This window comes from Odontesthes bonariensis, chromosome 3, assembly GCF_027942865.1.
Source record: "Odontesthes bonariensis isolate fOdoBon6 chromosome 3, fOdoBon6.hap1, whole genome shotgun sequence".
In the NCBI taxonomy this organism is placed as follows: Eukaryota; Metazoa; Chordata; class Actinopteri; order Atheriniformes; family Atherinopsidae; genus Odontesthes; species Odontesthes bonariensis.
Genome location: NC_134508.1, coordinates 11336410 through 11364033, shown reverse-complemented (window position 1 = coordinate 11364033; position 27624 = coordinate 11336410). Strand labels below are relative to the sequence as shown.

Genomic DNA, 27624 nt, shown 5'->3' with positions numbered 1-27624 from the left:
ATTTATAACAGATACCGTCTGGCTGCTTCCAGGACTTTGAACATAAATGTCAAAAGAATTTACGACAAGAGAGACAAATTTCATGCCAGATAATGTGAGCAATTTTCCTCAAAATTTCTATCAACAAGTTTATACTTATTTAATGCTATCAATGTTTTTGTTTGGCTAATTCAAATGCTCTCCCTCAGTCCATCTGTAATGCGACAAAGAAAAAAAGACTGGTGCAAAGCTATGTTGTAAACAGCATCACGGCACCCAGGAGCACACCTAATTTTCTGTAATTCCTCTGTTATTTGAAAACCTTTTGTTGCTCTCAGTCTCTCAGCACGTACCAACATGGATACAGCAGATTGCATGCATTAACGTTGGCCTTTTCAAACAATTATACTGATATCTACATTTCTAAATGAAAGAAATAAAAACCATCAGTTTAAAAGTCATGGCAATTTACAGCTTCCAAGTTTGAATCCACAATCGCTGGGATGCAAACAGGCCAGATCAACTCATCACTTCCGACACAGTGCTAACTGCTAGCTGAATATTGCAGATTAGATCTGAGCACCATAGGCCTGGCCCACTGATGCATGAAAGAGTGTAGTGATGTGGAAAACAGAAAGGTCATCAATAACTTCAAACAGTCAAGCAGAAAATGTGTAGAATAAGAAGACAAACTGGGGCCCTGGAGCACTAACCTAAGTGTTGTAACAGCTGTTGGAGACACAGAGTTAAATATCAGGGCAAACTAACCAGGTCTGACTGGTTGTGACAAACTGAAACAACACAGCAACTGTTTCTGGACAGATTCAGGTCCTCATACTGGCACCTATGCAAACAACACCCTTGAGAAAATGGTTTATTGTTCTATTCATTTTACAACATTCCATATAAAAATGTAATTGTTCTGAATTAAAATCGGATTTTTTTTTTACTGAATTCATCAGAACCTTCTACAGCTGACGGGGTATGGTGGTTCACTGAGGTCTCAATCGTTTTATTACCTGTTGAAGTTGGAATCAGAATTTTAACCGAATTAATCATATGGGCCTTGCAAAGCAAGCTTCTTTAAAAGAAAGATAAGAGACTCAGGATGCCCACTTACCTGATAAGATGTCTCAGAGGTATTTGATGATACAGAATAAACAGGATGTATGAGCCTATTGTGAAATCCTATAAAAGTACAGTACCTGGCCTTATCACTGATACAATGCTTTACTCGGGGGGGGGGGGGTTGACTGTTTGCCAGACATCTGACACACAGCAACTCAGCGAAGCGCACTCACAACAACAGCAGTGCCCCACGCCTGTGCCCATGGCAATCGTCTGCAGGCGGATGACTGATTCCATAGCCAGTCCAAACAATAACACCACTGTACAAACCCTGTTTGTGTTTGCCTATTACCTAAGCACCACCCCCCTCCCGTTTTTTATCTTATTATTTCAAAACTGTTTGTCTTAGCTGGGAATGAATAGTCAATGTCATGCTCTAAAAACCCTTATGATGGAGTCTTTGTCACAAGGGGGGACCACTCCTTTACAAAACATTTCAGGATAAATAAAGACATAAACGTCTTGGCCAAACAACAAGTATTGACTCCCTATCAAGTAACAGGCGGTTTCACAACGACAAGTTCACTGGCAGTTTACGAACAATAGATCCAGTCATCTTGGAGGCTGAGGGAGGCTGCCACCAACATGCCAATCACAGAGCCAGGACAATGACTTGATGGACAAAGTGTGCATCTTCATGTTTGAGCCTTGGGATATTTCACAACAGTCCTTGATGATATCAAACAAAGACCCAAATTGGAAAGGTGCCACAGACAGCGCGGACTGTCCGGCATAAGATGTAATTTAGTAAACTGGAGAATGTACAGAAGGTGTGTCCTATGTGAGTGAAATCATGTGTGGTTACATACTTAAGCTGTGTATTGTTTACTTTTGTAAAGCAAATTTGCACAGGTATTGTAGCTGGGAAATAACAGTGGCATGTCAAAGCTCTGGGAGAGCACTGTCACACACCGACACAAGCTGCCGCATTGAGATGGATTCCTGCTGAAATTATGAAAAAAAAAAAAAAAAATTCTACAATCCCACATTTTTTAATATGCCTAACATTTAAACTATGAGCACCATGGCATTTTTAAGGGGAGTAAAGCTACAAAGTTTGAGTGCAAAGGTCAGTATTCATTTTAACAAACAAACATACAATATAACTATGATAATAGGTCATTTCTCGGGGTAAATAACAAGATTTCAGAGCAGAACTAACACAATTTTAAATATGCAGTCACAAGCTATGCTCAGGTAACTTCCATTGTAAGAGGAAATCAGCTGTTCAAGATGAATTTTTTTTACATACAAGGCTATAAATACATCAGTCAACTAATGCGTGAGGAAATTGTCTTACAGCCAAAAAATATCTGTCACTTGCAATTTTCTGAGTAAAAAAATAAGTAAAATCGCACCCAGACAGTTTTGGTCGAACAATATGCCTCAGCTGAGAGGAAGTGGACTGACGGAGGGGGGTTGGGGTTGGAACTGGTTTGGTTTGCGGTACTGACCCTGAGTGAGCGCGTGCAGTGGCAGGCCGGTCTGTCCTGGCTGGATGGTGAGCAGCCCCTGCCTCTGGAGGTTGAGCAGGTGTTGCTGCTGGACCTGCTGGACCTGCAGGAGCTGCTGCTGGAAGGCCAACTGCTGGGCTGACACCTGTTGCTGGTGGCAGACAAAAAAAAAACAAAAAAGAGAGTCATGCTGAAAGCAGTCACACGTACTGTATGTAGAAGCATGAGGGCCGGTGCAGACACATGCATAAGGCTCGTACTGCGCTGAATTTGTGCACTGAAAACAGTTTCAAGTTCAAGGCCACGGAGTTTATAGAAAAGGACGTAAAATGCAACACGAGGCAGATTCGTAAAAAAAAAAAACAGGGTAGCGCATTCTGCTTTCGCTACAACAGAATAACGTACAGTAACCTTTAATAAATTTGGCCTTAAGTGTGGGTTTGTCTGGGCACACTTAAGACAGGTAGACTATACATCTCTCTCTCTCTCTCTTAATTAACGAGGAGTCAGGAGGCAAATGACAAACAATGAAACAACATAGTTAATCATTCATAATAAGAGCCACAGGAATTTAATTACAGCCATTCATAATTCAGCAAACAACGTGTGACTAAATCAAAGTGCTTAATAACCACCCGAGCAGCTCACAACTCTCCCAGGCATGGCGCTGAGCTCAGGGATGCACTCTTCCCCCAACCAGCGCAGCAAGCTGTGTTCAATCACACACTGTGGACAGAGAGGTTTTTGTTGATTTCGCTGCGCTACAGCTGTTTCATCAAGAAGCATTTTAATGAAAAACCGGTGTGTCAGCTCCGACTTTGGGGATATGGGAAAAATTTTGGCTGGAAAAAGTGAAACGTGTGAACTTTGATGGTATGAAAAAGTGATATGAAAGTGGAGAGGGAAAAAAAGACAGGTCAGAATAATAAATAGGAGGAAATTATCTAATATCCCCAATCTCCTATGAGTCAAAACAAATGAGAGATTCTATTTAGATAACAGGGGCAGAGAGGGGAGAGATGACTTTTAACCCTTGTACCAATCCCTGTTCTCAATAAATTCCCAAAACCTCTGTTAAACCAGCAGAACACCTTCTGTGTGTGTGTCTTTTTTTTTTTTTTTAACAGATATAGACAAAATAAGCATGTCTGAGACTCAACAGGATAGGAGGTCTGTTTATGAGTACACAAGGCCAGTTGTCAAGCTGGAGAGAAGCGAGGAGGGGGCACTAAAAGCAGCGCTGGGGCTGCCAAGCTCTGCACCGCACCCTTTTACCAAACACAGGATACACCACTTTGTTTACTTCTCACAATTGAGTGCATACAAAAAAAAAAAAAAAGAAAAGGTCTGAACAACATGGCAGCCAGGTCACTTGCGGGCGGCTCTGAAACCACTGAAACAGCCAGATAAAACGGGTCCCCTCCGCCCATCCCTGTTCGGTATGTCAAAAGGGTCCCACAGCCTTCCCCTGCCTCCCTCCTGTCCCACACCCAGCCCGCTGCTCCTGTGCTGGCAGGCTAAAAATAAAGCCCCGGGCAGGGCTGCTCTATTGCAGCACGGGGGCTTCATCTTGTTGGATCAATCAGGAGAAGAAGGCTCTTTGACAAGAGTTGGTGGAGGGTCATAACTGAAGAGTAACCACGTCCATTCTCAGGCTCATGAGTGAGAAGGAGAAAGTGGGCCAGGGAGAGAAGACGCAGATTCCAGAGAAATTCAGGATGCAGGTGGCCAGGGATTTTCTCTGATCCTTCCTGTTCACGAAAAAGATGGTTAGCTCTTTTCCTCCTTTCACCAGTGTGAGAGAAGTTTCTCATTTCTTTTGTCCTTCTTTGTTCATCAGCTCCTCCCTGACAGCCTGAGATAAAGATAATAGTGCTACGGGGGTGGGAGTTCACAAGGAACAATGTCTTTCATCAAAACGCTAAATAAATAGAGGGTGGCTTTTCGGGGAAAAAAAAGAAGAAGAAGAAAGAAATGGAGCACTGCAAATGAATTTAACCCTCTCCCCTTCACATCTTTTTTTCCTTACGGTCCCATCAGCTGACAGCAGCTCCTGTGCGCTCCCAGCATGCAGACACATTAAAAACCCCAGACCCAATAGACCAAATAAGAGGTTAACAAGAAGTGGCACAACGGCGAGAAAAATACAGTCCCTGACAAATGATAAAGACTGGCAGTGGCAGGCCTTTATTGTCAAGCTTCAAATATAAAGTTAAAGATCTTTGAAAAACTAAATTTTGATGTCTTTTAAATAAAAGGAGGCACAAAGCAACAACAGGGGGTTATTGTCTGGCAGCCACAGGGGAGTCACTGCATAATTCTTATTCTGTCTTTTGATGGCTGCTAGAAATGCGAGCGTAAAAGAGGGATGGCGATGGGAAGAGAAAGAAAACATCGGCAGAGGGGGAGAGCCTCTTGAGGCTGCATCCATTTCCTGTGATCATACATAATATGCTTCAAAAGTAGTTTTTTTCTTTTATTCTCATGCTCCATTCAACTGATCAATTGCACCCCCACCCCTACCCCCCCACCCCCTTCACCTCCCCCCCCTCATTTCTCTCTGGCTCCTCTGCTGTTTACATCAGATGCGACTTGGTGACAGGCCCTATCTGAGGCCGTGGAGCTCTGCTGTCATGTTGATTTATGGGAGCATCACGACACAACTTGTCCAAACTGAAGCCCGCAGTTCATTAATTAAGGAGCTGCAACTTTGAAGTTGGGACTTTCGACAGCACGCGGACGTGTGTGTGCGTGTGTGTGTGCGCGTCCGTGGACGAGCGTGTCTGCGTTTAACACTGGGCTTAATTTTCTGTGCCTCCTTTATCCTCCAAGCATGGAACTCAATGGGGACACGAGCAAAAATTCACAGATTGCCTTTGAACTTCTTCTGACCGCGCAATAATAATTTGCTTTGTCCACAGTGATGCCTGTATCCGCCTGTCATTAACACGCATTAGGCTGCTGCCTATGAACAAGCCCTGCTGCGCTATTGGGCGAAAAATAAGAGAGATAGGGGGAAAAAAACTGGGGAGAAGAAGAAGAAAAAAAACCAACGCAGGCAACAAAGCTGGGAGCGCTCTCTGCACTGATATCTCACAATTACATGCCTTCTCTTCCTCTGCCATTTCCATGTTAATTACCGAGAAAAGCCCCTCAGATTTATATGCTCCGTGTTTCTGCCTTTCATTATGTCCTACACAAGGCTCACAGGACCGGTCATCTCTTTGTTGCACAGGACACGCGTATACTTAAAAAAAACAACTAAATAATAAAACAATGGACTGAGTAAAATAATTCAAAAACAAAATATATTTAATGTGGAGATGAGTCCAGAGAGAGAGAGAGAGAGAGAGAGAGAGAGAGACTGTATTCTTAGCACAGCATCAGTCAGTTGTTACCATTTATCCAGCAAGTCTGACATGCTAATCAGAAGCATGAGTGCACTTGATCCCCCTTCCCTCCCTCCTCGAGTCTCTGCTTTAACCTGAAAGCAGATGGAGTTGAGGGAGGGAGCACACATGCCTTCCATGCTCTGTCTGGCCGACGCCGTTTTGGAATACGCAGGCGGTTGGAGTGATGTCAGCCTACCTCTTTACTCTGCTTGCTGCCTGCATGTTGCTGCTGTAGGAGCTGGAGGTGGAGCTGTTCCTGCTGCTTTTTGTAGAATTCTTGAAGTTGCTGCTGCAGAAGAGACAGGAAGGTGACGTACGAGTCAAAGTCTGTCAGTGACAGATTCTCAGCAGTGAGTTTATGGGAGAATTTTCAATATTTTAAGGAATGTTGTCTGCGAGGCTTTAGAAGAGAATAGCGGTTGAGAGTAAATTCATCTTTGTGAGACGTGGTCTACACATGTGTCATTTTGAAACATGACAGCCTTGCTTGAAGAACTTAAGAGTAATTGTGACATGAATGCTGTACGATTACCTGCTGTAACATGAGGGCCTGTTGCTGCTGGAGAAGAACCTGGAGCTGCTGTGGGCTCAGGACTTGCTGCTGAAGAATCTGCTGCATTTGCTGTGGAGTTATCACTTGAGGTGTCATCATAGCCACTGACACTGGAACCTTCAGAAACACACACAATAGACACATAACATTATTAAACTTAAGCTTTTAAGCAAAACAAACTTTTAAACTTTTAAAACAAAAGAAAAGAAAAACGAAAGCTCTAATGACTCGTTATTAATAATCACATCTAAAAACTAATGTGAAGCATGTTAAAGGGCCTGAGTGAGATGGAGTAAAGGACACAAAACAGCCAGAACTGGATTAACTCCAATGAGTACATGTTCAGTGCATCCAAAGCACATGTCATCTTCAGACCTTCCTCTTTTTGTGCTTCTATCTACCATCTGATACCAGCTCGCTCTTTTTAGAGCATGTGAAAGATGTCACAACTGAGGACGGAGGAGGATTTAAAAAAAATAAAAATGTTGCTGTTCACCCATCGCATGTACACGTCACGTCACGTAAGAATATCTCATTAGAGAGGCTGTCACCAGCGATCTGTTATTTTGGAAATATAGAGCGCCCGGAGGAGGAGCCATGGTGAAGAACACACAGGCCTCTAACTAACTCTCACAAGAAAGGTGTGAGTACACGAGTCCACAAAACAAGTGATTTGTTGTGACACTGAAAGAGCGCCCACAGTTGTCAGGGTGCCTTAATTGCTCTGGCGACATAAGGGACACAGAGAGTGTGTGGATGCTGCCACTCACTGCTATGATGTGTAACACCATTAAAAGCTCCTTTCCTTGACACTTGGATGACAAACAGCAACTTGAACGTGCTAGATACTGCTGCGTCTTAGCAATTGTTAACGTGTTATGTCAATGGTTCTTTTGTGTACTCGCACAAATACGTCAACATGTATATGCATAAGTGAGTATTAAAATGTGCTGCGTGTCAGGCTGCTGTCAGCCGCTGATAGAGCAGACGTAACCGGTGACAGTCCGTCTCCACCAAGGTACCAAAACTGCACGGCCACCTCGGAGCTAATGACAACCCTTTGAATTTTTCATGATTTTCTGAATGTAATTTAGCTGTTTAACATCATGCCCGGTAACTAGGACCCCCCCCCCCCCTCTCCCTTACAGGACACACACCCTTCATGCATATAACCTTCAGTCTCCCAATTCTAGCATAAAACAAAAACAAAGCACTTCCATAATGAGCAGCTTGGACTGAAAGAGCGGAAGAAAGGGCGGCGGTGTCAAATAGGACGGAGCAGCTTTGAAGTTCTCCGTTAACTTTACTGAGCGGTGCCAGACTACACTGGGCTGTGTTCTTTCAGCCCCAAGAGAATGAAGGAGGCTCAGCCCCACCCAGGACTAACACACGCTTTACATTTCTCATTTCCAGCACCAGACGTAGGGGCGCAAGGAGCAAAATGCAATATTAATTCCCCCTCGTCTTATGTCTTAATATGCTGTTCATCTTGACTTTTGCACATGACTTGTCCTGTCATTTGCATAGCCTCGCCCTCCCATTTCCTAATTTCACAGTCATTATCCACCAAAGTTTTTTTTTTTTTCTTTTCCCTGAGCATCACTAATTTTGATGAACTATTTTGAAGGTCAGTCAAGCGGCCTTGTCTAGCTGACATGCACCCCCGACATATGATGTGAAATATATACACAGTAGTGCCAGTCTAAACATCACCTGTACCCCCCCATACACACAGAAGATGAATAGTAACCGCTCTTTTAAAGCCTACCTTTTACAGCTTGCTTGATTCCGCAACATACTGCTCATGCTCTATTTTATCCAGCTGTGCAAAAGCTGCAAATCCGGTCTTAATTTCAAACGTACAATTGTTCTTTCATACCTTATTACAGAGTCTGATGTGAGAAAAGGGAGAACAAACCAGATCTGTCGATTTCATTACAAATAACTCAGATGTTCTTGAATGGACCGGTTTTAATTCTTTACACCTGAGGTGTGTATCCCATCATGGTTTCACACTTTGCCTTGTAAGGAGCGTCTGACTCACAGTAACTACAGCTAAAGCAGCTTCCCTTGTGCACAGCCCCAGCAAGAGGCTATTACAGACCCCCATTTTATTACCCATTACTACTGAGGTCATTAGCAGCAAGAGGGATTGTATGCTTCTTAACCTATTGATCAATGTAACTACTACCATTTAATCCTGTGCTGAAGGAGTGAAAATCTGCCTAAGACTGGGTCCTATTGAGTAGAAGGGCGGGAGGAGCACTTTAACTGAAAAATATTGCCTTGGCCGCCGTGTCATGCCCATTTAACGCAAACACAGGACGCCAGTCGCCATTTAGAGCACTCCCATATGGTGCACTCCCTTATCTCCTGGATAACATCATGACTTTAGATGATCCACAAAAATATATATCACCATCTAGAGATAGTCTAAAAGGGGACTCGTACCAGGCTAATAACTGGAGGGATCCACTGAGCCCAGCTCTAATCTACTCTACCAATATGAGGGTGTGAAAAAGAGGACATTCTGAGGATGCCAGAAATAGCTGACGTTTATGAATTTCATGAAGGTGCGGTGCTCTCCAGGTGCCTCCCATACATAAACATTCAAACCTGGAACATTCTCACACAGCTGCAGAGTGACTGGAGGCAAAATACTGTACCAGCACAGGCCTGCTGGCCAAACACACACGCACAGATAAACACACACGCGCGCACACATCCACACTGTGGCAAAATAGTTGCTGCTAGTGCACATCTGCAGCCCAAAACATATAAAGAGCAAATTCCTATTTTCAAAATAAAATAAAATACCTATTTGTTCTGTATATCAATATTTTAAAAAAAACTCAAATAAAACAAGTGAATGAATTATTAATGTTGAACATTTATAATTCAAATGTTTTTTTTTTTTTTCCTTGAACAACAATAAATCTGGTCAAAAATATTCCTTTTGTTCTCGGCCCCATCCCTGACCATGCACCCACATGCAGAGAAATCAATTTATCATTCATGGACTACAGTCGGCCCACTTCTGTTTGCACACTACTCAGAGAAAAAAAAGTGCAAAATGTGGTAATCGAACAAGGCGACCCGCTCAAGTAGATCTGAAAAGGTTAAAGTCACTGATTCAGAGTTAATAAGGATGCTCCCTGAGCACTCCATCCTATCACAAGTCAGAGGTCAAAGCCCGGTGCAGAGGAATCTTTGGTGAGCGAGGCTGGAGGACAGTCTCGTTCCCCACACCGAGGCCATTAAGAGAAACAGGGAAAAGGGACGAGGGGGTGAAACGTCAGTGAGCCCACAAAAAGGTGCAGCTGAGCTGAAAGAGGAAAAGGATGAAAAAGACAAAAAAAAAAAAAAAAGAAGAAGAACCAGAGGGAAAATTATCAAATTTTCATTTGTGCTCCCTGGGGTCACCTTGTTTTCTGGGGGCATCAAATAGAATGGAGAAGTAACAAGAAATATCAAGCCCAGGAGAAATCACAGAGTCGAGTCCGTTTGATGCTGTTATTTTACCTCGGCCTACTGTGGCGCAAGGAAACGACTTCCCGGCCCGACTATGATATCCTGAATGAAAATGTTGCAGAAATGAGGATTTCACGGGAGCTATTGTACTTAAGTGATGTGTGAACATAATTAGTCGCCGACAAGACTGGAAAGACTAATTCCATATTACCCATTCGGGTTGATTGAAATCTCTCAAGTGGAGAGCATTTTCTTCCTTCTCAGAAAAAAAAAAAAAAAAAAAAGAGAGTGTGTTCATTAATAGCTTTTTCGCATAATGATAAAGAAATAGTAACAATTTTCTTTTCAACATAAAATAAAGGGAATTGGAATTGTTTACAAAACAAGACAATGAGAATTATCAAGTGGAGCTACGTAGTTTTAAACAACTAATCCCACGTATCTTCAGACCGGCATCATTTCTTTCTCGTCATCCACAATCAAGCGGTTTTAAAAATATTTACAGCTAAGATAAACAGGATAATCACGGCCACATTCTGTCTCCTTTTATCACACACTATGCATGCTGGATATGGGGTGTCGGAGCGAACGCACGTTATTTGCAGCAACTGTAAAAACAAAAGTCAAAATTGCATTTTAATTAACTTGTCGACTGCAAACAAACAGGTTTTCGCCGGAGCTCGACCCGGTGCCGGGTTTAAACAAACAAGCGGCACGCCGATGTGAGCGAGCTCTCACCCCACCAATAACAGCCGAGCTGCGACCTGCACGCCGCTTCCCACAGTGGAGGCTGCCGCCACTGCAGGTGACCGCTGCTGAGGGGAGAGCACGCAGGGTGACCTTCCTCTTTACCCTCTAACACGCACGCACACACACACACACACACACACACACACGCACGCACACACACACACACACAGGTACACACCACACCCTTTGCATCACCTCGTTTTAGCTGAGAAAATTTAATGTTGTGTCTGCATTTCAGAAATTTCATCAAATTTTGTAGCATATTTAATTAAATCAATACTGGCTACTTAATGATAATGAAAGTAAAAATAAGATTATATCATAATTAAATGTAAGTAACGCTGCTTATTCGTCTACATTTAGAGTTGAAACATGAAAAGCAAAAGGAAAAGAAGAAGGTTTTCGTACATTTTGAGTGTGACTCTGGGTCCTGTCACACTTTCTGACCTTTCAGGCCACACCTCCGAGTATTTCACAATCCTTCGTTTCTGAAACATGGCTTACAAATTATGTGTGACTGCTGCGCCACCCACCACCGCTCACTTTCTTCACCTCTCTTCGAACACATCTCAGAATCACTGTCAGCGTAAACTGCATTGCCCCTGATCTACGGTTCACCGGCTTTGCACAGTTTCGCAACGCTGCACGTTTTCAGAGGTGTTATTTGAGTCGGTTGAGATTTAATTAAGATCACAGCCTCTAAAATCCCTTTCAAATGAAACTGTAGTCAAAAGACAATGGCTGACACATCCTTGTACAGATTGTTTCTATTCTCTGCACACCAGCAACGCAAAGCTAATCCTTGTTTCCATGACGGCAGACAAGAGGGACGCAAATTATGTTGCTTCTTGACACTCTTACTGTTGTTGTGTTATGTGATTCATATAAAGTGCGCAGCCAATTGATTTAAATTTGAAGAAAAAATGTCAGGGTCAAAAGCGGGTTTGTGGCACTGACTAAAAATACAGACACGCCAAAGTAGAGTTTGTCCACACACATCACTAAAAAACCACTTTTACTTTCTCAGTGTATTGTGTCGATACTCTGACGGCACTAGCTGCTATGAAAATATATAGGATGTGGCTGAGATGAGTGATGAAAAAGCTGTATACCATGTAATCTCATCATTATCTCAACATCTCAACCTTTACAGACACATGGCATCTCAAGTCTAGAGTTAATCTTCCTATTGGAAACAGAGACTCACAAACTCCGAGCAGCAGTGACCCTTAAAGAGAAAAAGGGGGGAAAAAAAGGGAAGAAGGCAAGCCATTTTCAAGTAAAGACACGTTTTAGTTGGAAATGCCAGGGAATAGCAGCAGAGAGCAGCTGGTGGCTCACTATATCACTTCTAAACTATTTCCCCGTCTATCTCTGTGTCTGCCTGAATCCTCCACTACAAAGCAAAGACCGTCCCTGTAAAGGATATCCCTGCGAGCTGTGGGGCTCTGCAGGCTACCCCCTGTGCCCCCCTCTCTGGGTACACAGCTAATATCTGGTTGTCTATGTCATGGTTTAGAAATGACAGGTGCTGGCAGCCCCTTGCCTTGACAGGCCACTGAACAAATAACGCTCCTGCCTGAAAGGGCTAATGCACTACTAATGAACAATAAATCAACTTTGATTACAAACTGTCAACCCAATCAGCTCGCACTCCAGCTCTCCCAAAGTGCGAGCCTCGGCTGCACAGCTGCACGGCATTACGGTGAACACTGCCCTGTTTGGGCTTCGCTCTTCTCATCCTCAACCATCTGATAGTCTCCAGCTCCCACTTTCCTAGCACTGATGCAAGGAGCTGAAACACTGTATCCATCAAAGTTTCAGCTAAATGGCGAGTGCAAACGCACTCTGAAACAACACTCTGAAAAAGTGAAACATGGGTCGCTGTTATTTTTTTCTCCACATGTTCAAGTCATTCAAACAAAAACACTCGGGCTCATTAAACAACTAAATCAATATTGAACAAAGTGAAAAATCTGCCATCTGAATGAATCCCCACAGCTTTCAAACTAGAGAAACTGAGCAAAATGAGCAAACTTTCCCCTGAAATCAACTCTGTAATCCCTTTTATTGTGAAAAACACACACACACACACACACACACACACACACACACACACGCATCCACACACACATGCCCACACAGAGGCCCATACGGACACACGCGCACTAACTTTACAGAAAGATGAGCGATGACATTTGGAGTGACAACCTGGTTTGTGGTGACAGTGTCAAATATAGAGCTGTGCCAGCCTCTGTCTTAATTCACTGTGACACCACGAGGACAGTGAGAATTAGTCCACACCATCGCCTGAGAGCAAGAAAAGTCTGACCAGCACTCGTTAACTCGCAGGAGAAAATTATCACAAAATACACAATGAGCAAAACCTGATGGAAAAAAAAAAAACATCTGTGAGTGTTTCAATGATTTTCACTCTGCAAATATTTCTAACAACAGAACAAGGAATAAGTTACAGTTGTTGTGGTTTATGTAGAGTTAAAAGAATAAAAGACTAGAAAAAAAAAGACTAACCGGTTTCTTGTTTTTCTTACAGCTTTCCATAATTCCAACAGCACACAGTACAGTACCAGATCCTGCTTAACTGGTTCACTCACCATCAGCAAATGAAATAAAACTCATCAAACACTGTGAAATGTTAAATCTACGTCATAAACTCAATGCAAATTCTTCGGTGAAGCCAAATAAAAACAAGCAAACAAACATAAAAACAGTTGAATGGAACGAAAGGGAAAAAGCTCAGTTTGTGGCAACAATTCTGAGCAAAGTAAACAGGTAAACAGAGGCAGCCTTGCTTTAAAAAAGCAATAGATTCAGGTAAAGTCCATGTACAACACCTAATATAATGCACTCTACTGCACGTGATATCCTCTTCTTATCAGACCGAGCATTTAAAGTGTCAAAGTAAACCCTGGATAGCTGCTCTATTCATGCAAACTGCATGCCAAAAATAACCAGTTCCAATGATAGAACCTCAGCGGCAGACAATAGACCTCCTTTTCTCCTTTTCTCCGGTCAAATTAAATTGTCAAATTTTTTAACACAAGAAAGCTGGCAAAAATCACAGAAATCAATCATATTGACAAACCTGACAAACTCCATTTAGCTGGCAGGGTAAACAGAGTGCCGGGCCACGCGGTGCGGAGTGAAGCAGAGCGAAGAGTAGAGCGGCGAGGGGAAAGAGAGAGAGAGAGAGAGAGAGAGTGAGCTAGAGAGCGAGCGAGAGGGGAAGAGGCGCACGGGCTGGTGAGAGCGAGAGCTGCTGTGCTGTGGAGTCTCCAACCTTCCTCGGGATACAGACAGATTGCACGCGCTAGGTTGCTCCCTGGCTGACAAGATACAAAACTATCCAATCAACCACGCCCTTCCCCACCAATCACAACCAGCCCTCTAAACATAATCAATTCAAATGGGGCCACACAATAGCGAGCCGCGCTCTGGGTTGCAGGTGAAACCGTGCTATTGTGTGGGGGCCCCTTTAAAAAAAAAAAAAAAGGAACGAAAGGAAGAAAGAAAAAAAAAGGCACAGTTGACGGCTGTTAACCCTTTGACCCATGCCGGGACTCTGGCCGTGCAATTGAAACAATGGGAGCTTAAAGAAAAGAAGGCCTTTAATTAAACAACAGATAAGTAAACACAGCTATCCAGCAGAAAGAAAGAAAAGTGGCCCCGCTATCAGCTCCTTTATTGTTCTGCTAAATGGAATTGTTTACGCTGCCGCAACAAAGACACAACTCATTTTAAATGCTGGAAAAAATAAATAAATAGATAACACAAAAAGGACAAACAATTCAGATGCTTGGTAGTTATTTTGGATTTTTTTTTCCCCTTCCTTTGAAATTTCCCAAGAGGCAATAACAGATGTATCGAAATAGTGAAATAATGCATTTATGAGAACAGTTTGTTTTGCCCTGCAGTTCCTCAGGGGATGCTAATCTGTATACAGCTTGTTCTCGCATTACAGCACGCAACTAGTTGCAATATGCAGAAGCAAGTTTGAGTGCATTCGGTCATGAAATCAACCACAGCGGCATTTTTTTCCCCTCCCTCTCCAGTTTTTAAACACTTATCCTCCAGTTTGGCTTCAGAGAAGCTAAACCCACTTATATTAACAGCTAACATTACACCAGCTACAAGGCAATCCATCCAACTCCATCCCGATGAGAGCAATTAGCTGTCATGATATCATCACACTCTTCAACACCAATGTGCTCTCAGTGAGGGAAAGAGACAGCGAAAACAGTACCCTGCCACCTACTGGAGAGCTCGCTGAACTCGCCAGGAGAGACGGAGGGCAGCGTGTCAACCCAGGCTCCTGACAATGAATATATTCTTTTATCCCGGCTGAACAACTCCGAGAGTCAGCAGAATTGATTTGCTTTTAACTACAATTCATTCTTCAGTACATCTAAGCTTAAGACAAGGGAGCGAGTTTCTAATCCGTTAAACTTTTAGTCCGGACAATAAAACCAGGTTGACAAAATTGTGCAACCCACTTAAAGAATTCAGAAGAAAAGGGCAAGATTAACACCTCACTTTGTCAATTATCGTGACAATAAACGCAGAGCGGAATAACAGAGCTCCGAAACGCAGCTCATATCAACAGCTATAAACCCTTGGCCAAGGATGAAGGAATATGCACGGGATGCATTCCAGCTCACAAACACACTGGTAAAATAAACAGAGCGGCGGCATAACAAGCCACTGCTCTCATCTGCTAATAACTAACAATGAGCTCTGCTTAGCTGGCCTGACCTATATAAATTATTGACTGGGACACCTCAAGTGTCAAAAGTGACAATTCCAATACATATCACAGTGAATAATTAAGTGGGAGAAAAGGGGCTTTTATTTTCTATCTGACATGCTGGAGACGGCTCACGCAAAAAAGACAGTGACGTGCAGGCATGTGCTTACAACTACATGAGCACACACACACACACACACACACACACACACACAAGCACAAAGTGGTTTAGGCTATGGCCACACTCTTCTCCCCCGGCACTCTCCCTGGGGTGGCATGTCGGCGTATTCTCAATAAAACACCTTCTTAGCAGTAATAGGCCACTGTTCTCATTTCAACGCTCCCAAAGGCCTCATGATAAATTTAGCAGACACACAGTTCAAGCTTCTCCTCTCACACAGTGTCTTTCTAATCCATTGCTTCTGTTCCTGCGCCATGTAAAATAATTACACATACGTGTCGATGTGATACACAAGCTATATAGACTTTTTTTTTTTTCTTCTCCTTTTATTTTTTTCCTGGTCCTGCGCACAGAGAAACATCAATATCTCTGAGCCCTGAACCGACGTCCCTTGTGGTGGTTTACAGAGAGAAGTGAGCGATTGTATTCATGACAGAGTGGATGACATTATAAAATACTCCCATTTCCTGCTCGAGTTAGAGTGAAAGTATGAGTTAATGTCTGGTCTGGCCTGGGCTAAAGATAACGACTCGGCTCCCATTACAAAGCCTTCCCAAAACACTATCGCAGCCAGTGAATAAAGCTGCCCCGGAATGCCAACAAATGTGTTACCGTTACTACATAAAGAGAGGGAGAGAAATGGAGAGGAAGTGGAGGAAAATGCAAAACTATGCTCATTCCTTTTCTTGAGAGGCGTTCGTGACCTGGGCCACTGTCATGAGAAGACAAACACTAGCTGTTTCTCTCTGTGGGTGTGAAGTAAATGATTGTTTACGAGCAGCAAGGCAGGTGTGGGACCTACAGAAGTAACACCTGCTTTGCGTAGAATCGACAAAAAGTAACGATACTTCTCAGATTCCCAACATGTGAAAAATATTTCAAATAACAACCGATCAACAGGGTTTTTTCTGAGCTACAGCGGAGGCGCACACTTTGTAACGTCCACGCCGAAGCTGCATTAAACCTGTAATTTGGCTACTCACCCACTCACACTGACACAGGACAGGAGTGTGCGGCGTCATTTCGGCAGCAATTAAACGACCGAACAAGAAACTTTTTCGAAGGGAGGCGTTTCTATTCTGAAGTCAAGGAAAACGGAGCGAACGGTGACCTGTTTTTTTTTCTTCTGTTATTTTCATTATTGTGTTATCTTTACTTCTTTTATATCACACCTCATACGGAAGTTAAAGCGTTTCACCATTTTAGTACGGCTCGTTTTTTTTTTTAAGAGAGTTTTAACGAGACTTGTAAAAATAAAAGTGCATTTCCATGCTGTGATATGCCATGAAATTACAGCAAACCCACGTTTAACATCTTGCAACCTACTGATCCTCCCTCTGATACTTGGAATAAGTCATATTCAGAGTGAATGAGGTTATCACCCGAAGCAGAATGGAGTTACAGTAAGTCACGCCTGACTCACTCTGCTCCTCCTGGTCTATTATATATGGGTTTGGTTATTTACTTTTAATTTCAGCATTCAGGAACGCATTGTTTAGTCAGCAAATGTGAACTCTGTATTTGCAAAATATTTCCTGAGGTAATATGCCAACCAGAGTACAACAGAGCTTTGTGTTTCAGCGCACTTGCACCGCCTTTTGTGTGGCTTTTCACCTAGTCAAAACAAGAACACTTTTGGCTTTGAGAAACGTCGATTTGGGGAGGTGGGGGAATTTTTGCCTCGTCTTGTTTGGCAATTGATTCATCTTTGATTTAAATTGAAAACTATATTAATACAAAGAAACTCAGTGCCTTAATAGACAATAACAGGCATTCTGTGAGAGCTGCAGAAGTAAAAAAAAAAAAAAAGAACTTTATTACTAAGTCTGAAACTTTATTTTTAGCTAATACAGCTATTATTTTCACAAGTGTTGTCATACTGTTAATAAATAATCAGCTATTATAAGTAGGGTCCACAAGATTTACTCTGATAATCAGTCAGATTTTAGCAGCGTAGAAACGTGTTGATCTGTGGGTTGCTCTTGTCATCACATGGCGAGTCTACAAGTTTAACATTCCTGGAAATAACACATAAGGAGGAATACTCTTCTTCTTTCCTGTTTTCAAGTAGATTTCTATAGAACTATCGCAAACAAAACAGAAAGAAAGACATCAAAATATCAATACTATCCTTCCTGTAGGGTAGGTGGAGATACGTGAAATGTCGAATAGAAATGTGGTATAAAATGCACAAAGTGATGTTCCCATGGGACCCGTCTTTTTTCTGGGTTTTTTCTTTTGCTTTCTGAGCAAGAATGTTTTTCTCTTGTCTCTTCCTCGCAAAAGTGAAAATGGAATCAGAGTTACCAAGCTGCCAAAAATGTGCCGTGACACTCAAGGAGAAGTTGCACCGTGAGCTGATGCTGACTTGACTGCACCTTGCAAAGCTGTTAGTGTTTAATGCTATGGCTGACTGTGCGCCCATCCATCCTTCCACCCCTCCGCAGAGGGCGCGTGAATCACTCTAAACAACGCACGCCTGACATCTAGACGTAGTGCCAGAGGATGACACAAAGATACAACAAGTTTCAAGAAGACGTGTATGCGTGAGTGTTTCTGTGTCGACGGCTGAGTGGGGTGGAGGGCTGACTGCTTGAAGGGGAAACATCAGGGCTCCAATGAAAAGATGGTCCTGCAAATGGTAGAGTGGCTCCCAGTGCTGTGACTGGAGTCAATTTGAGAGTCATCGTCTTGGCGGAGAGAGAGCTCCCAAGACAGCTGCCCTCCTCCCAAGTCTCTGCTCGACTGCGTGAAACTAGGACAGATGATTTCATTCTGACAGGATTATCCCCAACCTGGTTCTAATCTATACAGTACACATAATACATTTTTACAATATGACAAGGAAAACAAGCCGCAAAAGAGACGGCCCGATCCCCGGCTACCACGCGAGCAGTGGCTTTGGTTCGGGGCTGATCATTCATGACAGACTGCATCACCTCAAAGCAACGCACACATCGAAATGGGATTTCATTACAGCATCACCATGAGACGTTTAACAAGCACAAAGACTCAAACTGCCTCTGGAGCTGAAACGTACACATACTCCAGATGAACAATGAGATTTTACTGTAGCAGACACTTTGTAGACCAACGCAGAAAACATTCTGAAGGACTTTTGCTCAAAATATTTATGCCTCCAGAATTCTAAAAGAATCAAGATTGGCAAAAAAATGTTCATTTCAATCAGGAGGGAAAAGGTTAGATGAGAAGAATCATGCTGCTGTTTCTCCAGACAGATAACCTTAGCTAGAACCACAAGCTACTTAGCTTAGCTTAGCTCAAGGAAGAATAATGACTCCTTGGCATCTCTGGTGGTTTTCTGACAACTTCACACTGAGGACACATTTAGGACCAGAATAAGACAAGTCAGATTTAGTTCCTTTCAGAAAGAGACAGGTTAGCTCATTCCCCTCTTTATCCTTTGAGCTAATATAAGCTAACTGGGTTTTGACGGCAGGAAACGGCCGAGTAATAATTATGGCTACATTCACATTTCAAGGCTGAAATGACTCAAATCTGACTTGATTAATCTGAACCTAATATTTTCAGGACCCTGTGGAGACAGACATCTGTTCATCATTTCAGATTTTCCAATCCAACTTATGTCACTTCAGTATGCACTAGTATTTCAGCTATATATCTGACAAGTGGCCATGCCACATGAGTGAAGATGCTCATACAAGATTCCATGCAGCCACATGCATGCATACATGTGCTGAGCGTTGTCGCCATAAGCCTGCAGCACCACTTTAACAGTGCTAGCGATAGCTGCTAAAACAGCGAAAGCTACTCATCTAGTTGTTCTTGTACTTATTAATCTTGTCCTATATACCAACACAAATTTTGCCGTCTTCTCAAGCTTAATGTCGACCACAAATTTCGGCGATAGCTTCCGATTCTGAATTGTTTGTGAGTCTCAATCTAATCTCCTGAGCGATCGAACAAATATCTTTGTCTATATAATATGTCTTTGGTTGATGTTACCACAAATGACTCATGCAAAGAAGCTTCTACAGCACATGCATGCTTTTCCAGCAGGCATTTGCATGAAAGTCAGATGAAAAGGCAGCTGTAAGAATTGCGATCCTTCAGATCTGATCTGAATCAGATCCGAATCAGTTCGGGAATCTGTTCATTCTTCCACTATGCTATGTAATTATTTTTAAAACTTTTTTCTGACAGTTTAAATGTTTTTTAACAGAGTCTAAATTTATATCAAAAGAAATACCCTTTGTTTTAACCAAAAAAATATGTATCTCATATTAAAAATTGTACCAAAATTCATCTGGACATGCATCTTCTCGCCAGCGGGCTGCCACTGCTTTACCACTGCTTTGCCACTGCTTTGCCACTGCTTTGCCACTGCTTTGCCACTGCTTTGCCACTGCTTTGCCACTGCTTTGCCACTTTGGACCCGTGGTCGACTGGACGGAGGAGGCACCTCAAAATGCTGCCTCAGATCACCCTGCAGCCCTGGCTGAGCTCCACATGGCAGGCTTTGGCTCAGTGCTCTAATGACTTACAGATTGGAGCTCTGTGGTATACATGTGTCAGGACAATGCCATGGGCCTACTGCAAAAACAGTAGGAGAGGGAGGGAAAGAGAGCCGGCGGCTTCTCCCTGTCCTGTCAGACGGAGGCTTGGCCCCTGGATTGTGTCACATCACGCTTCCCCCCAACAGACCACAAATGAAGGATGTGAAGAGCAAACGCAGGGAGGAGGGGCGTTGGAGAAAGGCTCTCCAACTAAAAAGGCTTTCATCCTGTAAACTGAAAAGACATTATCTTTTGACCTGGAGATGCCCTCTGTGAGGCTGGACGCTATGGTGTGAAAACACAGAGTGAGAAAAAGAGAAGAAAAAAATTAAAAAAGACGTGTGGACCACGTATTTAACTGAGAATAGTGCAGATAAGGATATTGTCTGTCGGCATAGTGTGAAATATTATCATTGTGTCTGAAGAAATAAATGATGCTCCTTTGACATTACAAAAATATTCAGTGTAACATTTATCAGAGAATTGTCTTCTTATTAAAGCAGAGTGCCAACACGTGATTACAATAAATACAAAGAAGATGAAAGGCAAAGGAGACAATTTCTCTCAGTGTCAGCTTCCTAACAAAGAAACTCCTCCACTTTAATGTGCCACTCGCACCATATGTTTATTCACTAAGTATATATGTATCTGTATAGATAGATAGAAATGTGTTACTCATCTATTTATTCTATATTATCAGACACAAATTCTGAAGAAAAAGCAGCCATTTAACAGTATGTATCCATATATCTGCATTAACATGTGGTATGTACAGTTATTTCTACACTAACTTTAGCCTTCTTCCACAAGCAACCATCTCTGCTAATGTTACATTTCTTCATCATCCACCTTTCTCTCCTTAAATTAGCCTTTCATATATTATCGATACAGTCGGAACAAATGAACAATGGACAGAAAACTCTTTGTTCCGTTCAAACAGTGAACTTCACCTTACCAAACACATGTCATTGGAACAGTGTCATGAATGGCAAACCTCTGTCTCATACACAGTCCTGGATGGGAAGCATGTAGAATCTGGATATTGCACTGATAGCAAAGACACCATGTTGACACAACATCTACAGCCCAGCTGAGGGCCACATAATCCCCTGTAGGAGACGGATGCATACCTCGGATCCCCTGCAATGAGGTGTAGTTAACCAGCTAGTATCGTGATCAACGTCACAAACGAGCAGTAATTTCCCTCCCCCCGCCTCGGTGCTGGTGGACTATCAGCGAGGGTCCGACAGTGTTGTTCCTAATTACCTATTTCTCCACTCCTGATCCTGCGGCTGGCATAATTAGTTACCTGGGGCTGCAATCCAATTTGAAGTGATGACAAGAAAGTGATCCATGAAAAAGTAATAAGTTAAATCCAATTTCAGCCTGCCTCTAATTAAATGCACATGGAACTAATGAGTCAAACCCTACCATTTCACTGATAATGGTAATTAGCGGGGTGGGAGTTGCCGGCTCTCGTCATTGTGCCACTGTAGGTGTGAAGCGCAAAAAGGTAAGAGCGGCATGAATTCTTTTAATTACACGTGTCATTCTGTCAATGTAATTTACTGGCTTTTTGACCAGTCAAGTATGTTTAGCTGCTTTCCAGCTTGCATAGCAGCTGTTTGTTTCTTTAGTATGATTAAAAGGCCTCTGAGCTGCAGAGCATACAGAGCAGGCATCTTCATCCAGAGGCAGCAGTGGGCGGTGCAGAGGTGAGTAGGCTTGGGGAAGGAAGGGGGGGATAAAACCAAAGAGCCATTTAATGCTGATCAAGGATTCTGAGGCTTGTTTGACTCATATTTTTTTTCCCTTTAGTACTCTACGCCGGTCATTTTTTTTTTTCAGATGTTGCATATACACTGTGCTTCATTATTTTTGACTTGAATGAATTGGAAAGTGAGTCACATCTCCAAATGAGTAAAAGTCTCTCCGCACATCTCCTCGTGCCTAATAGGAAGACCGCTGAGATGAATGAAGCCTCGTCTGCAGATCAGGTGCTTTTATGAGGTGTCGGCTTACTACAGTCTCATAATTGTTGGATCACGTCTTTTGATGACCCAGTCCAGCTCAACAGAGAATCATTATCCTGGCTGTGTGATGGAGATAGTGGATGGGCGCCCCTGTGGGCAACGGGTTTGTTCTTAAAAGAGGAAGAGAGATGAGACTCGGACTGTTTCCCTCTGGTGTGTCGAGAAAATGTTAAAACACCAGAATGCCACGAGCAGAGGGACAAAAACAAACAAACAAACAAAAAAATAAAACAAATGAAGCCCAACACATGCTCACACAGAGCCATACACTGATGTTTATGTATGTAACGCTTAGCTTGGGTGTGCGTGGTGTTTGGCGCGTATTTAATTAGCAGAACGTGTAATTCAGAGATCAACAAACACTTGTCTGAACCTGTGGCTTCAACCCAACAACGTGCAACTTGCAGCATTAGAGAGCAGGCAATTTGCAGCGTTAGTTAGATACCACAGCGAGTCTAAGCTCTTCTCACAAGAACTGGACAGAGGAGGGGAGGTGGGGTGTAAAGGGCCCGGCTCTCTTTTCAATGGCTGAGTGACAGCTTGGCCAAGCTCTCTGTATACATTAATAAATTAGAATTTTAATTTTGTCTTTGTCTGCAGGAGATGGTCTCGTACTTCACTATGTACCAACAACTGGCTGTACGCTGGAATCTGCCGTTATGGTCCCCTCTGTTGACCTCTGCAGCACTATTCCCTGGCAGGCTGGGGAAACTGTTTAGTTTGATCCTTTCAACTTATTTGAATCCTGACAAATATGCACACAACTGAAAGGTCATCACAGTCATATTTCATCCTCTGGAGCTATTCCGAAGACATCTGCACAACAAAGAGGCTTTTCCACAACCTGACATTAGACCTAGCTTCAACAATAGCTCATTAAAACGGGCCCCCGATGGGATAGTCAGGGTATTAAATATTATATATACACACACAAGGAGAACAGGGCCTCTGTATTAATTACCAAATATGCCCTGAAGTCGTTTGCAATTTCACACTGACACAAACAAGCACTCGTTGTTCAAACAAAGATATACATCTCTGAGGCAGCTGATCCGAAATAAACGTAAATATTGCATCAGATGTGAAGTACCGTTCAATTTGAAAGCAAAACAAGATGAAATATAAGGGGGGAAAAGGATTCTTTTCTTCCTTTTGGAGAGGCAGTCTGCACAACTGTTCCACCGCCTCTTTAGCTCCCTTAACCTTTGCACCTTCCTCCACCTTCCTCATCTTTCTCTACTCCACTTTCAAAGCCCACCACGAGGCAGTTCCACCCCACCCATGGGCTGCTCTATGGCGCCTCCTGCTGCTTGTGGCAATGACTTGCCTCGTGTGAAGTGTGTGTGTGTGCGTGTGTGTGTGTGTGTGTGTGTGTGTGTGTGTGTGTGTGTGTGTGTGTGTGTGTGTGTGTGTGTGTGTGTGTGTGTGTGTGTTTGATGCGAGGCAAGCAGGGAATGGATGGAGTTTCTTCTGCTTGGACAGGTTCACTTCTATGAGGGAAGAATACCACTTTCCTGTTCCTACTTTCCTTTCATACAGGATCTCTAGCTTAACCTCGAAACAATACACTTCTTAAATAAAGCGTAGTCAGTCGAACAAATACCGTCTACTGTAGATGCCGGTCCATGGAAATTCTGGATGAACCTGTGTGATCCATAAATCGGCACAAATAGGCTTTTCTGCCAATGTCTGCCCCATATGCCGGATTTTTCCCAGTTAAGATTTAGAAAACAACCTGCTCGATTGTGTGCTTGTGCTGCTAAATCACACCAACTGCAAGAGACATGTAACTGCAAATGCTGCACTGCTTATTTTAATTTCCTGTTTGTGAACTTAACCCAGTGCTGTACTTTTTCTCGCACACCGTGTTCTTGCCAGAGTTGCAAAATAAATTCACTTGATTTTTTTTTTTTTTTTTTTTTTTCTGTGTCAGAAACCACAAAGTGAAGTAACCAAACCAACTGATGCCAAACTGCTAATCGGAACTTATCAGAGATCGGCAGATTTGCTGTACCTGGAGGCTCTGCTGCTGGTCGTTGGGTTTTGGGGATTTGCGGCCAGCGTTTTGTTGAGACTGCAGTTGCTGCGACTGCTGTTGATGTTGCCGCTGCTGCTGCTGCTGTTGCTGCTGCTGTTGCTGGAGGAGAATCTGCCGAGCCACCAAGACGGCCTAAAAGAGAGAAAGACAAAAAAAAAAAAAAGGGTGTTAATAATGTAGGAAATGCTTGAGTTAGATGGGCCTAAAGCCTCTTCACAACATGTTTTACCAGAGAAGATGTGTCCCCTTATAACTATACTCCCATAAACATCTTTCAAACGCTCCTGTTTGGAGTAATAATGCCAAGTTAGGCGTAAACAATTAATAGATGTCAAAACAGACCACAAAAAGAAAAGAAAAAAGGATATATCTACAGCTATCCAGAAGTAATATTTATCTGTTGATAAGTTGCACTTACAGCAAACACAGATTGTCAAAGAGCCTAATCTAAGCTTTTGATCCTCCTTTCACTCTGTCAAACTCGCCTCTAGAAAGCAAATAAAAGACTTTATGGCTGCTTCACATATCTGTTAAAGGACACGGCCTTCTCAGTGGAAAACAAAATACAGTGCAGACACATGTTTATTGCTCCAGCTACTCCCTTTTCCCTTACGATAAATAATCAAACATGCCATCCAGAGCAAACAAAGCTGGGGAGAGGTGGGAGGGGGGGGTGAGCACAGTGGTCTCGAACACGGTCAGCGATACCAAGAAAAGCAAGCGTTGTGTTCCCACAGTGAGCTGGCCAGCCTCACACCTCCACCAGTAAACCATCTGGGTAAATAAGTGGCCTCATTCTTTCCATGTTCCTCAGACGATCACTCCCACAATTACACAAACAGTTGCAGGGCGCATCCAAGCTCATCTCATAGTCCGATTTGTCTATCGGCAGCCTGGCCGATCATTTGAAAACTAATGCGATTGCGAAAAAAACAAAAAAAACAAAACGTTTTTAGTGGAATGTTTGACAAGAAGATGGTGAGAAAAACCACAGAAACACAAATGAGAAAAAAACAGCGATGTGTGAAAAAGTGAGTAAGATATCAACAGAGAGGGAGCAAAAAGAAAAGCCATGTGCGCAGACGAAAAACAAGAGATGCCAGAAAAGTCGGACAATAGTTTAAGACAGAAAGGGGAGAGACAGTTCGGGGGTTGAAGCGAACAGCTGTATGATGGTCTGTGTGTGGGTGTGTGTATCGACCCTCCAAGACGCACGGCTGTCGGATGACATCATGAGGCATAAATATGACCACGGGCTACAAAGAGGCCACACTCCTTGCATTTCACCGTACTTGACGTAAAAGCAGGAAAATTCTCCTTCTCCGTCCGTCCGTCCGGGCCTTTCCCCCCCCAAAGCTTTTTATTCAGGGATAAGCGACATTCGAGAGACGTGCATCGCTCTGCATGGCCAACTGTTTTTTTGCACTGAAATTTGTGTGGGGGAAATCCCTCAAAGCAACAACACTCAGATAGAAAGTGTTTAAATTCAAAGCAAGAACTTTGTGAGCAAGATTCACTCCCACGCACTGGGCCAATATTTACATTTTGCGTGTCACACGCGTCTTTATTCCAAAGCACCTTAAAAGTGGCAGCAAAAATTCTGAAGCACTGTGGAACCGGGGGGGGGTTACTTGGCATTTGAAGAAAAAATTTGTTGAAAATAAATACATAAATTAAAAAAGTTGGATGCGCTCTTAGTTTATTCAAAACTTCTTTTTTTTCTTAAATAAAAACATAAAATCTCCACATAAAATCCCGACATCTACGTGGCAGGTCGTAAACATTACTAATACACTTTTTGCTAAGAGGGTTTAATACTTTTGGGTTTTGCGTCTCTGATACAAAAGGTCAGACGAATAGTTCTGCTGTTTTTGGAAGCGTTTACAGTGACTTAAACAGGTCTGATACTGAAATACTGATAAATTCAGAAGGAAACTTAAATGAAAATGACGCCCAAGGTGTGGTATTACCGGTACAATGAAGAGTAAACAATGTTCAGCGTTTTCTTTCCCTGTAACTGATGACACATGCAGTGAAACGTGTGTGCGGTGTGTGTGTGTCTGGGTTTACAAACGAGGGTGTTGGAACAAAGAGAGTTGAGTCAACAGGATATGATAGGAAGTTCAGACAGTAATGGATGAAAAGATACATTTCTGGGAAGTCTTTCCTCGCGGTCATCGATGCAAAAAAAAAGAAAAAGAAAAGCAGGCCGTAAAAAGGCCAGTTTCAACAAGCGCTCGAAGAAACTGAAACTATGCGGCATTCACAAATACATTCAAATTCTAACATCGAAGCTGAGAAGACACAAAATAACTCAATAAAGGTACTAATACACCAGCACACAGGTAGTCTGCGGTTTTATCTCCAGCTTAATGCAGGGGGAGCACCATGCCAGTTCTAACAATAATGCTATTTTGTTTCATGAAAGGAAAATTAGCCTCCAACTTTTCAACGGCTTCATCTAAATACTCTTCGGACTAAATTCAGGGCGCTAATTATGCGATCATTCCCCTGAAATGATCATCACTGATCGTCTTGATGTAGGCAAATGAACTGAAACCATACCGCAGCCTGAACATGCCGGCTTCAAAACAATGACCCCGTTGAAAGCCAGCTTTACAGGATGTTTTAGCACTGTTGTTGGTATACGATAACAACAAAAAAAAACTAATTCATGTATTCAGCGTCATGCTCAGGAATGCTGCTGTCAAGTTGGTGTCTGAAAAAGGACGCTGGAGGTGGCGTGCCTTTGAGAGGCCCAACGTCGGGCTAAAATAACCCATTGTGAGGTGACACTGCTGTGTTTACGCAGCACCCACTTTTCTGTGTCAGAGCGCTCCGTTCCTTCTCCTCCTCCATCTCTTGATATTATCTGCTTTTGATCTTACATTCAAAAGGTGCCGGACGGCTGATGGACGAGTGCATGTAAGAGCTGCCCCGGATAACACGTGATGAATTTGAAACCACAAAGAACGGAGAGAAAAAAAGCATTGCAGGTGGAGTGATGCCTTAGAAACTGTTAAGGGTAGGAGACGGTAACTGTAAGCTGCGCTGAGATCTGTGCCGCGTGTGAGAGGAATGGTGAGCCGGGCTTTACTTTTTAACTTGTTTGTGAGAATGCTGTATGGTGACTTTTTGGACCGGTGACAAGTTGCATCAGGTGGCTTGTTTGCTTTAACACTGAACCACGTCGCTGCTGCGCGGGTCGTGAGCAGCCACCAGTCAATGACTCCAGCGGCTGTGCTCCACTAATGCAAAGCAGACAAAAAAAAAAAAAAAAACTAAAAGTGAGGACTCACTTTTAATGTGACCTTTCAGACATCTGTGTGTCATGTTTTCAGA

The 27624-nt window shown here is 42.9% G+C and overlaps 1 protein-coding gene across 7 annotated transcripts in view; it reads right to left on the bottom strand.

The window, feature by feature from the left end:
• Positions 1 to 27624, bottom strand: part of foxp1b (forkhead box P1b) — a 160558-nt gene that overhangs the window by 29901 nt on the left and 103033 nt on the right. For 5 of the 7 annotated variants that reach the window (XM_075460260.1, XM_075460259.1, XM_075460264.1 and 2 more), the window contains 4 exons: positions 24259 to 24414; positions 6486 to 6623; positions 6150 to 6242; positions 2562 to 2712 (listed from right to left, as the gene is read on the bottom strand). In XM_075460260.1, the coding sequence (XP_075316375.1) occupies positions 2562 to 2712; positions 6150 to 6242; positions 6486 to 6623; positions 24259 to 24414 (538 nt within the window). Of the gene's footprint in view, positions 1 to 2561; positions 2713 to 6149; positions 6243 to 6485; positions 6624 to 13833; positions 14068 to 24258; positions 24415 to 27624 lie in introns of those variants that run through there. The other 2 variants (XM_075460265.1, XM_075460266.1) reach the window with 2 other exon arrangements.